At 47.6% G+C, this 12499-nt stretch overlaps 1 protein-coding gene across 1 annotated transcript; it reads left to right on the top strand.

Moving 5' to 3' along the window:
• Positions 1-9981: 9981 nt before the first annotated feature.
• Positions 9982-12227, top strand: MIND_00650900 (Reverse transcriptase domain-containing protein; the record flags this gene model as incomplete). Its single annotated transcript, XM_037363239.1, has 3 exons — positions 9982-10678; positions 10725-10989; positions 11531-12227. 3 exons carry the CDS (start codon positions 9982-9984, stop codon positions 12225-12227), a joined length of 1659 nt encoding a protein of 552 aa, XP_037221160.1.
• Between the last annotated feature and the right edge of the window lie 272 nt (positions 12228-12499).

Below are 12499 nucleotides of genomic sequence, written 5' to 3'. Positions count from 1 at the left end.
CGCCGCGTGATCTCCGCCCTGTAGTCATGGGTCCCACTAGCACATCATGATGTGCCACGTCAGCGGCACTAATTGGGATTAAATGCACTTTATCGGCGACAGGAACGCGTGCAATGTATGCATTATAACGCGTCCAGCGGCTTCCGACGTCTTCCTTCCGCCCTCGATGGACGCACGCGTTTGGAGCGTCTCAGGGTTGGTCAATGCTCCGCTGGTCATTCGAGTGCGTGATTCGACGAGTCATGATTACTTGCAGTCGCCCTGACACTCCTTGGCAGCGGCTCGTCGACCTTGTCCTCAGCGGCTCTGCAGCCGACATCGACACTTTTGGAGAGTCCCTTAGCACCTCTCCGGACCTCGACTACTTCTTAGGATTCGGCCCGGCCCTGCTCCTTGCCATGTTCGTAGTGTTCTGCTGGCTTTGGCTTCAGGCCAAAAAGCCATGGCTTTTTGGCTTTGGTACCAGGGCCAAAGCCAAGCCAGAAATTTTGGCCTACGTTGGCTTTGGCCTGGCTTGAGAGTCTAGAAAGCCAAAGCCAGGCCAAAAGCCAATGGCTTTCAGTCTGATCATTGATGGCTGATCTAACTCCCAAAAAGGAAGTTTTCTAGTCATATGTTGGGTTAGAAGTGCTATTACAAGCATGTCAAGGCTTTATTGATGCTCTACAGGTTACCTTATGACCACTCTCTACACTAAATTGAATATCCACTATTATTTTTTGATGCCAACATCTGATCAACAACACCGGATCACACCTAGCCAAGGCCATGGCCTAGGCCAAAGCCAAGCTAAAGCCAGGCCAAAGCCAGCTGAGTTGGCCTGGCCTGATGATTTGCAAGGCCAAAGCCATGGAAAGCCGGGCCAAAGCCATGGCTTTCAGGCCAAGCCAAGGCCAGAAGACCACTACATGTTCGCCGTCTTGGAGCCCGTCCCCGACAACGATTGGCGGGTATTGACAGTGGTAGCGCAGACCGTGTACTTCGGTCGTGTGAAAGCGGCATTTGCACTAGTCAAGTTATTGCTGCCGCAGGATCCTTGGCCACAAATAAGCTATGATTTCACGTTGCCGCCTGCCGAGCTGGGAGGAATCCTGAGGGGGCTGTGGGTGAACATCTGGCAGTGGATCTTACGGTTGGAACAGTCTTTCCGCGCTGCGAAGAGCAGACCAGCGTCCACGACTTTGCACCACTACCACGCGGTGTTCGGGATTCTCTACCACATGGTGTGACTTGCGACAGTCACGCACAAGCACAAGCTATCGCCCGACGTGTTCGCAGATTTCGTGCGCTTTCGGGGCTTCTATCAGCTCATTGGAGTGGCCTGGCGCACGCTGCTGCGGCTCCCTGTGGCCTCCACTCACTTGGCCTACTGCCTCTGCTGCATCTCCACTATACTCGCCAGAGACCTCCCAGAATGGCTTGCGAGTGGCGGCAGCGATAAAGTGCGGTACATTGCAGAGGAAACATGTGGTACATGGGCGCATTTTGCAGGAGCACTCGCGCGGCATGTCCACGTGCTGACCGACGGAGGCTCCAAAAACGGAATGTTGTCGGCGTATACTGTAGTATTTTACTCAATTCGAATGCCAAAAATGGCGTGACATTTGATACGAAAATTTGAATTCGAATTATTGCCTAATTAGGAAATTCTTGGCGCCGGAGGCGCCCGGAAACGTCATAAAACAGTGTGACATGTGAAAAAAATTCGAATTTTATGGCAAGTGTGACACGTGACATGCGAACTGAGTAAAATACTACAGTATCCTTGGAACGGGCTTGTTCCAAGCTGCGGCCCGCGCCAGCCCACCACTCACCGAGTTCCGTAGTGCACTACTTGCGGCAAACATAATTCCTCCGTGGATTACTAACATCCGTGCACTACTCCGGCAGAGGGAGGCGGAAGGGGAAGACGCTGCCACTGTCCCTGGCCCGGAGACGCCGGCAGGCGGATCACTGGAGGCGCTGGCCAGTCTGCTCGGATCATTGGAGCTGCACGCCCGCGCAGTAGTGAAAGCTTTGGATGCCGGGGTGCTCAGCATCGTTTTACAGCTTGTCAGGATCAAGCCCGCGGCCGACCAATGGCATAACGAGACCCTCAGCGAGTACCGTCTTGTGAAAATGATCTTTTCAGCGACAGTATTTGGTTCAGCTCTATGCGCCTTGCGTCAGGCTATGTGGGACTCAGAAACAACGCTGGAGCAGCTCGAGCTGTTATTTCCGGGCGTCGCCGATGCGCTGCGGCGGCGGTTCAATCTTCTAGATGCTATGGAACAGGAGGAGTTGGGACAACTGCGGGCTTGCGACAACATTACTGTGAGTGGCTCCTGAAGGTCTTTGTGAAAAGGCTTAACTGTCGCTGGTATGTACAGTGTGGAGCCATCCGAGAAAAACAAGCCTTCCAACGGTGTGCGAATTGTCTCGCATCCTATTACTGTTCCAAGGCGTGCCAGCGTGCCGACTACCGCACGGGGAACCATCGCGAGCACTGTGCCCTCCTTTCTAAGCGACGCGACGGTATGTGGGCAGACGTCTATCGCTTCTCCAGCTCACTCGTCGTCAGAGTTTCGGGCGGCCGTTCCTTCCGCCGCAGATCGTGCATTCCTCCGCACCGTTTTTGACACTGAGTACTACACATTGCACCGCGAGTACGTGGCAAGTGAACGGCTGCGGCTAGGCCGCATCGACTGGCATTGCGGCGACTCCGAAGGCGCTGCCCGCAACCATTCGCTGCACCCCCCGGACCACCCTGCCTTTGTCGTGTTTGACTGCACCACCCTTCCCACGCGCGTGACGGTGTACTCCGTCAGTGCCTTACTGCCGACGCTCCCCGATGGGTTGGCTGCGGAGCTCGCACTTGCGGCCGCGCGGCAGGCACGCATCGGCGAGGGCCGATATACCATACACATCTTCGGCATCCGCGGCCTGGGGTCAAGCACACTCTGGCTTGTGCGGCCGCTGCACAGCGCATCAACGGCACTGGAGGACGGCCTGCAGGCGCTCACGCGGACGCTGCCGCCGCCTTCCGGAGATGCGCAGTCCGATTGGGGGCAGTGCATGGAGCCGATACGCGCACTGCTGCGAGCACCCGTTGTAGAGTGTCATTAGGAATCCCGATTATACATTGAAATCAAATGATCTCGCGGTATTATCATGCCTCTTGGCCCCGGCAGTCTCTAAAATAAATTCGGGATCATCTGTGAATTTTTAAAGAGCTGACAAGTATCCTATCATGATATTGACTCACAAGTATTATGGTCCACATGGCGAGGAGCATCATGGGAATCCTGATGCCACAGGCGATCTACCCACAGGTTGCTACTGGTAGTGGGCATATCATGAGCCAGTGCAAACAGGCGGTGGTGCTCCCCCCTCCCCCTCTCCACCACTACTCACTTTCTCCCACTGGCATGCAACAGAGGATCCAGGTCAACAATCTCCATGGTCCATATACTCTTGAACATTCAGAACTTCATAAACTGAAACATGGCTAGGTGGTTTGGGGGGAGCTGGTGGTCGCAGCCACACAGGAATAGCTGGTCGAGGTGGGCTTGGGCAGGGACCTCATCTCGATCTTTCACACAGCCATATCACCACGTAAGTTGTCTAGAAGCATGTCAGCCAGCATCAATCAAGTTGTTATCAAGGATGATAAATAGTACCCATGTGATAGCAGAAGGCAGGAAGCCTCCCCTCTAAGGAAGATGAATAGCATTGATCTTCTTTTCATAGATATGCAGCACCTTTTCAATTGGATATCACCAATAAACCCCTTCCAAGATCAGGAAAGAATATGTGAACAGCGGCAGCAGCATGCTGGCCAGTGGATACTGCAGGATACCCAGTTCCAAAGGTGGATATCAGGACCAGAAAGGCTACTATGGTGCCCAGGTATACGTATGTACAAGTCTAACTTATATCAGGATATTATAATGTATACTAACAATTATTTAGCGGGTGCAGGGAAGACTGTGCTGGTGTAAGATTCTAGTAAAATATACAGAAAATATTCTGCTGATATGTTGGCAGGTCAAAGATCATAGATGATTTCAAGAAAGAAATTGCAGGCAATCTAGTTGGTCTAACATGGGCATATATCAATTACAAGGATCAAGCAACTCAGACAGCAAGAAACGTATTAGGTGCACTTTGGAAACCACTAGCTACATCCAAAGACTGTGCATCAGCAGAAGAACTATATTCTCACCATAAAAGAAAAGGCACTTCTGGAACTGTGGAGGATATCAAGAAACTGCTTGAGGACTTGGTCAATGCTTCTTCATATGATACAATATTCATTATTCTGGATGCACTTGATGAATACTTTGAAAATCAACATCTACTTTTACACCACATTCTTGAACTAGGAGACAAAGTAAAACTGATGATAACATGTAGGCCCAGTGTACAGCCACTTCAGGGCATTTCCATGCTTATTCTGGAGATTCAAGCCCATGATAATGATATTGAGGCTTATGTGGAGCAGCAACTTGCAGCCAGTGCAACTCTGCAGTCATTCTTACAGCAGGATACCACTCTGAGGGGCAAGATACACTCTCAATTGAAACTCAGAGCAAATAAGATGTAAGCAACCAATTATAATGGATATGGTTATTCTGACAATATATCAGGTTTTTAGTAGCTAAGCTACAGCTTCAATCCTTGCTGGAAGCTTTTACATTGGAAGAACTTCAAGATTGCTTGCAGAATCTGACTACAGATCTAGATGCAAACTATGAGTCAACGCTGAAACGTATTGATAACAAAAGTCAGAAAGAAAAAGATCTAGCAATAGCAACATTAGGATGGGTTATATTTACCAAACGATCATTGACTATGCAAGAATTACAAACAGCTCTTGCTATAACTGAGTCTAGAGATACTATACCCACTTGCAGGTCATATTTTCTGAAAGAAAAAATTCTGGAGGTCTGCTGTGGTTTGGTAGTCATAGATCAACACAGCCTAAGTGTGCAATTAGCTCATTATACAGCCCAAACATTTCTGGAAAAGAGAGAAAAAACAATCTTCCCAGGAATCCATGTTCATATTACTTCCTGTCTTCTAAAGTATCTGGACTGGATACCAAGGCCTTACAATCAGCAACCATATGCCCAATTCCCACTCTTTGATTATAGTCAGTATGTTATCCTCCATGCATATGGTGCAGGAGAGAGAGCACTTCAGGACAGGATCTTGACTTTTCTCCATAATATCAAGGACCCTCCAGTGCAGTGGTATATTGACCCATGGGAGTTGAGAATTACATCCAATAAACGTATCATATGTCCAGGTCCATTATGGATTGCTAGTGCAGGAAATCTTGTCTTTATTACACAAAAACTCTTGATAGACTTGCATTTCCAAGAAAATATGGCAGCAGGTCTTGATAGGGAAATATTACTAAATAGTGCATTGATTGCAGCAACACGGTATTGTCATTTAGAGATTATGGAACTACTCTTGGCCAATAATGCAGACCCTAATTGGAAAAATGATGATGGAATGAATTCTCTTTACATAGCTCTGAGGACAGGGAACTTGGCACAATCCCTGAGACATGTGCAAATTCTACTGAAAGCTGGAGCAGACTATAATGCTATTGACATGGAGGGTGATACCCCACTTTATGCTGCCTTGTATGCTTGTGAACCAAGAGTGGCCCAACTTTTACTAGATGCAGGAGCAGATCCAAATATTGTCAATAGAGATAATAGGAGTCCTCTGCATGAAGCTGTATGGCAAGGTCATGCTGAACTAGTACAGATTTTGCTCAGTGCTGGAGCAGATTGCAATGCTCAAGATAGAGAATGTAAAACCTCTCTTCATGAAGCTGTCAAAGGAGGCCACATAACTATTATTAAGCAGCTCCTAAATGCTCATGCCAATCCTGATATCACTGATAAAGAGCATAAAACATCTCTCCATGAAGCTGTGAGAAAAGGCCACTATATAATTGTTAAGCTACTGCTCCAAGCACATGCAAATCCTAATGCTGTAGATGGGGAACATAGGACCCCTCTCCATGAAGCTGTGAGAAGAGGCTATCAGGGCATTGTGGAGCTGCTTCTAGATGCTAATGCAGAACCTGATTGTGTGGATAGAGAATGTAGAACTCCTCTTCATGAGGCAGCAATAAGAGCTGATCAGTCAATTATAGAGCTTCTTCTCCATGCTCATCCAACTCCTAATGCTATAGATAGAGACCATCGAACCCCACTCTATGAAGCTGTGCTTAGTGGTGATCATATGATTGTGAAGCTGCTTCTACATGCCCATACAAGTCCTGATATAGGTGATAGAGGATGGAGAACACCCCTTCATGAAGCTGCCAAGATGGGTGACCGGCCTATTGTTGAGCTACTACTGCAGACAAATGCAAGTCCTGATATTATGGACAGAGAATACAGGACTCCCCTTCTGGAGGCTGCAACAGAAGGCCATGAGAGTATTGTAGAACTACTGCTGCTCGCAAATGCAAATCCTGATGTCATAGATCCAAGTCATACTGCTAATAAAGCCCCATATCCTCTACCTCAATTAGTATCAGAGAACCATCCTGTTACAATGGAGTCTAGAAGTTCCTATTTCAGAGTCAAAAGCTCAACAGCTGAACTCACAGAGAACTATGCAGATGTTATAGATCCAAGTCATACTGTGGTGACCCCCCCTGATTACCAAATGAAATATGTGATAGATCACTTATCTAGCATCATAGATCAAGATTCTAGAACTACTAAAGTTGGAACCCCTCTACTTGAATCTGCAACGGAGAATTTTCAAACAGTTGTTGAGCTACTTGTAACAGCTCATGCAAATCCTGTTAACATAGAGGAAGGATATAGAACTCCCCTACATGAAGCTGCTAGAAGAGGATATTGGACTATAGCAAAGCTGCTGATTGATGCTCAGGCAAATCCAGATTCTATAGATGGTGATCAAAGGACCCCTCTACATGAAGCTGCAAGAAGAGGCCACCAGAGCATTGTTGAGCTGTTGCTGAATGCTCATGCTAATCCCTGTGCAGTAGATGGAGATCATATCTCTCCTCTGCATGAAGCTGCAATTGCAGGCTATCGAAAAATTGTTCAAATGCTCTTGAATGCTGGTGCAAATCCAAATCCAGTAACTAAAGAGTATAGGACTCCTCTTCATGAAGCAGCCAGAAGAGGCTATCAGACAATTGTCAAGTTATTGCTAGATGCAGAAGCCAATCCTAATGTAGTAGACACAGGATATAGAACTCCTCTTCATGAAGCAACAAGAAGAGGTCACCAAGGAGTTATTGAGCTTCTTTTGAATGCACATGCAAATCCTAATGGTATAGATAACAAATTAGGAAGCTCTCTTTATAAAGGTCCAAGTCCTCTGCATGAAGCTGTGAAAAGTGCCAATTGGAGTATTGTAAAATTGTTACTGGATTCTTATGCAAATCCTGATATTCTGGATGGACAACACAGGACTCCACTGCATGAAGCAACAAGAAAAGGCTACCAGAGTATTATCAAGCTACTCCTGCATGCTCAGGCAGATCCTCACTCTATGGATACTGAACAAAGAACTCCACTTAGTGAAGCTCTTAGTAGAGGACATCAGGGAATCATACAACTACTGCTTTCTGCTGATGAAACATTGCATCTTGAATAGAATAGAGAGACAAATCAAAACTTCATATACACTTGGCTAGTATGTTTAGAGTATACATATTAGAATACGACTTAGAATATAACATCTGAATAAAAGGGTGAAGTTGGATAAGGAACAGGTAAGAGTTTATCATCCACATGATCAGAAAGGATCACCAATGCTCATCTGCCAATCATTGTCAGGGCAAACCAGGAGGTCTGACATCAAGTTCCTAGCAGGGGAGGATCCAAAGCATGAACATTGGTAAGCAAATACAAATGAAGCTGACCTAGCAGAGAATGATCCAAAGAGAAGAAACTCCTGCTAGGGAGGTGACTATATACTGCCGCTGTCAGCATAGAAGGCTTGGGTGGCATCACAGGCGAGGTCTCAGGGCAACTATTGGGAGGGTGTTGACGGATCGGTGATTGTGCACATGAAATGGAGGACCAGACCAGACCGGAATCAGAATCGGAGTTGGACCGGGATCGGACTTGTCTCCAAGGGGCTGAAAAAAGGGGGGGGGGAGAAAGCTTTCAAATATGGCATCCCAAATAGACGGGAACAGAATCAAGTCAAAGGTCATGGAGGCAATGTGTTGTGGTTTGCCAGGGTACTTATCATAGAACTCCGCAATTTTCTTGGAGATAAATATAGAATCACGTGAATGTCAAACCTCTGGGCATCCCGGAGACATCATGTGCCTGTTTCGAAACCGTGGTCAGTTCGCAGAGATTTCAAAACTCACACCTGTTTTGAAACCATTTCGAAATGGGTTTCGGAACAGATACAACTCACAGCACCCTAATGGCCTTAGCAATTCATTTGCTCCACATTTGCGTTTTTGGAGCTCCAGTTGGTAACAAAAGCTGTAAAATGTAACTGATCCTAATTGGGATACAAAGCTGTACATGATATCCTGCACCCAGTACCATAAAAACATTAGTATCTAGGGTTATTTACTATGCTAACACCTAAGTCATGGGACTCTCAATTTGCCAACAAATTAATCAATGAATATGTATATAAAGTTTGCTGACTTGGGTTGCAATCTATATGGATAATAGTACAGCAGATATTTAATTGGGTTATTGTGCACCTGTGTGCTATTATGCAATTGATGGTTTTTTTTTTTGTGTAGGGAAATTCACTTTATTCAAGTAACATTCAAAGCTGGGGCATAGCCCCAGCCCTGTCTAGTATAGGTATGAGGAAACATACCTCAGTTGGGGCATGATATGTGAACAACTGAGAGTATGCTCCTGAGTGAGCGATGAATATGTACTTGGTCGTTGAGGCAACATAGAGTGATGATAAGATAGTAGAGAAGCGAAATTAAGAGGGAAGCATATGCGTGCCTCAGATGAGGCACGCCAGCTATATAGCCAGCCGTGCCATACTTCAACAGAAAAGACACAGTCAAAGCAGACCCACTGATTGTGCAACACGTCATAGTGTGATGGAACTAATACCCTCGCTGATTTTAGACATATGACAGCTGACTCGGAACGGAGTCCGCAGCAGTCGGAGTCTATGAGTAACTCCGCAGCCTTTCTGACTCATACCTAGTAGTGTATAAATAGGGAGTCCATCCCTCTGTAGTAGGGCTAGCTTCTTTACCCCACAATACTACGCATTTGACTCTGAAATCTGTGTGATCCTAAGTCGTCATTGACACTTCCATCGCATCTTCTGCCCTGAGATAACAACTTGATCTTATCTTACGGAATTGGTACGGATCATTTAACGGCGTGGCCTTATCTTGATCCGTCAGCCTTCAGACACTCAACTGAATAGTTTACAAGGTTTGGAACTATCTCTTATCTCTTATCTCTTATCTGGCTGACATCATCTCATCTACTCTTGATCTTTTACACTGGTGGACTCAGCCGGAAACTTCGATATTGGACTATCAGTTGAATGTCTACCACAGTAACTGCGGGAAGGGCGCGGTCCTCTTCCCACAATCGCCACTCTCCGTACTCTGATCACCAACCATTATCTCCTCAGTGACGAGCCGCCGAGGCTCATCAGCCGTGCTTAGTCAGCATTGATCCGGATATGCTGTCTTTCCGGGCTCCTCTTGCAGTTATGTTCCTCAGTTCCTGGTTCCTGTTCCTCTTTCTCCTGTATGCTTTAGTATAAAAGGCATGTAGTAGTTTTGATTATCATATTCTCTTCCTTCTCTTTCTCTTGAGCTGTTAGCTCTAGTTGCTGTTGGAGCCCTTTGAAGGACTCTGGCATTTTCTTGTCTTTTCTCACTGTTGTGAGAAAGCATGTCATCAGCAATCTCGCGATGACGAAATACCCTTGGAACCCGACTCTGATGATCTCCGCGCAATACATCCACTCTTGGAGATGTATGGACCGCTCGACGATGACCAGCTGGACTTGTCTGTTGATCCGAACCGCCAGGTCATCAGCCTCCCTACCTTCAGTGCGCGGCGAAGGATTTCTAGTCAAAAGCATATCGTGACCAGGCAACAAGAAGCTCTTGCTTTCGGAGCTCCCTTTATCAAGAAGGACTACCTGCTCGATTGTCAAGGGACTCCACGACGGTTGTACGAAATCTTCTCAGGCGAATTTGATATGCTTTCACATCTCCTGAGCTTGGTCGAATGGGTACCAGTCCTCACGAACACTCCAGAAGAGCCGGAATCTCGAGCATATCGATTTTATCGACCTAACTACAACATTCTGCGTCAAGCGCTGGATGACATTCGTCAGCAAGCAAAAATTTTGTTTGATGCACAGCAGATCCCCTTACCGCCACTGCCAACATGGGGCGATAAATACCACTGGGACTGCTTCTACCTAGAGAATGACTTCGAGATTCTGGGCGTCTGTTTCAGAGCTGAAGTTGAGAACTTCCTTGTTATCCTCGAGAAAAACCATCTGTTTGAGGACAATATACTGGACGAAGTAAGCATGAAGGGTATCGAGGACTTCCGTCGCAACGCAGCATTTGCGTCAAGGAAGAAAGAAGCGCGCACCACTCGAAGAAGCCGACCCCGGAGTCAAAAGGGGCTCGTCCCCTGCCGACATTGCGGAAGCGGTAAGCACTGGGACAACGAGTGTAAATACGCTTACAAGGGTAATAGGACGGCGCGTCAACTTTGCTGGGGCATCCAATGAAGAAATTGAGGCCCAGAGCGCATATGACGATCTCTACTATAGCCTCGAAATAGACTCCGATGGTGCTGAACTTGGGCAGGGTTTTGACGTCCCCCTCCAGCCTACTGAACCTTTGATCCAGCAAGACAGCTCAGACTTGCTAGAGACGGGGAATAATTCAGCTCTGGAGGGGAATACCGAGTCAAGGGACTCACCTGACCCGAATGGCACTGGACTACCTGAGTATTCCGTGTATGTACAATTTCTCGAACTCAGATTTCTCGAGACTGATGAACACTCCTCTTAGCAACATCGACTGCGGTGGAACGGGTGTTTTCTCAAGGCCGCCACCTTCTGGTGTACACACGTAATCGACTAACGGGAGCGTCCATTCGAAAGTGCCTTTGCTTTGGCAGCTGGAGTCGTAACGACCTCGTACGCAATACAGACATCATCGAGGCAATCAAGGTTAATATGGGGCATCGTGCAAAGATGTTGGGTAAGCGTAAGGCAGGGGAGGAGATTGAGATGGAGGCTGGGGGGTCGGGACAGTCGGAGAAGAGGCAGCGTGTCTAGATAATCAATAATTTCATGTTTTATTTTACTTGAAGCAGTTTTTTCTCTGCTTTCAGTTATGACCCGCGGGTACTCCGGGTTAGGGTCAACCCGCACCCGTTTAGGGTCAGGGTTGAGCCGGGTCAGGGTCAGGGTTGGCCTCATAGTACCCTGACCCTGACCCGTGCTCTACACTACCTGAGAAGCAAGGCAACGGAACCACTGAGCTGCTTGACAGAAGGCAGGTGGATTGCTCGACATTCGCTGCAAAGCCTGCTCTGAATCGGAAAACATGCAGACGGTTAGCTCGAGAAATTCGCGCACACAATTACCACGTGGTCCACTCACCAGACGACGAAGGAAAGACTGTTATTGAACTACGGAAGCACATGGCTCGACCGCCGGGGAGTTCGTTCTTAGGATCGAGTGCCACCGAGACTGTCACAACAGTCAATAGTATCACCACTGACCCAATACGAGTCATCGTTGATCCTGGCTCGGACATCACCCTAATATCGCGGAAGGCACTCGAATCACTCACCACGCGGCTGAAGATTAAGACAGGGCATGATATACGGCTTATCCAGGTCACCGGCAAGTCTTCAATCTCGGGCTTCGTGACGTTGGACTTGTACTTCCACACCGAGGAAGGACCAGTAAAGCTGAATGTCGACGCATATGTGGTCGACGGGATGACTGCCCCATTAATCCTGGGAAACGATTTCGCTGACCAGTACTCAATGTCCATTCTGGGTAACGATGGAATCACTTACCTTCAATTTGGCAACTCAGGAAGGCGCTCCCGCGTGGAAAGCTCAACGGCGCCATCTATGACTGACGACGAGGGCCATGCCTTCCAAGTAAGGCCCAAGTTCCGCGTTCCCCACCTGCACAAGTCCCGCGCGCTAGCATTCATCGACGGAACCAGAAGCTGAAACTGGGCCGCTCCCGTATTCATCGTCTACCGTAATGGCAAACCACGAATGGTTATAGACTTGTGCAAACTGAATGAAATGGTTGTCCCTGATGAGTTCCCCTTGCCCCGACAAGACGATATTCTTCAAGCACTTTCTGGTGCACAGTGGCTGACGACTCTTGATGCGCTCGCAGGCTTTACTCAACTTACGGTGACTGACGCGTCTGCAGAAAAACTGGCTTTTCGGACCCACCGAGGCTTATGGCAGTTTCGCAGAATGCCATTCGGCTA

This window comes from Mycena indigotica (genome assembly GCF_014461135.1).
Source record: "Mycena indigotica strain 171206Taipei chromosome Unknown Mind.scaff0005, whole genome shotgun sequence".
Classification (NCBI taxonomy): domain Eukaryota; kingdom Fungi; phylum Basidiomycota; class Agaricomycetes; order Agaricales; family Mycenaceae; genus Mycena; species Mycena indigotica.
Note: the sequence above shows the minus strand (reverse complement) of the source record. Positions and strands in the feature narration are given on the sequence as shown.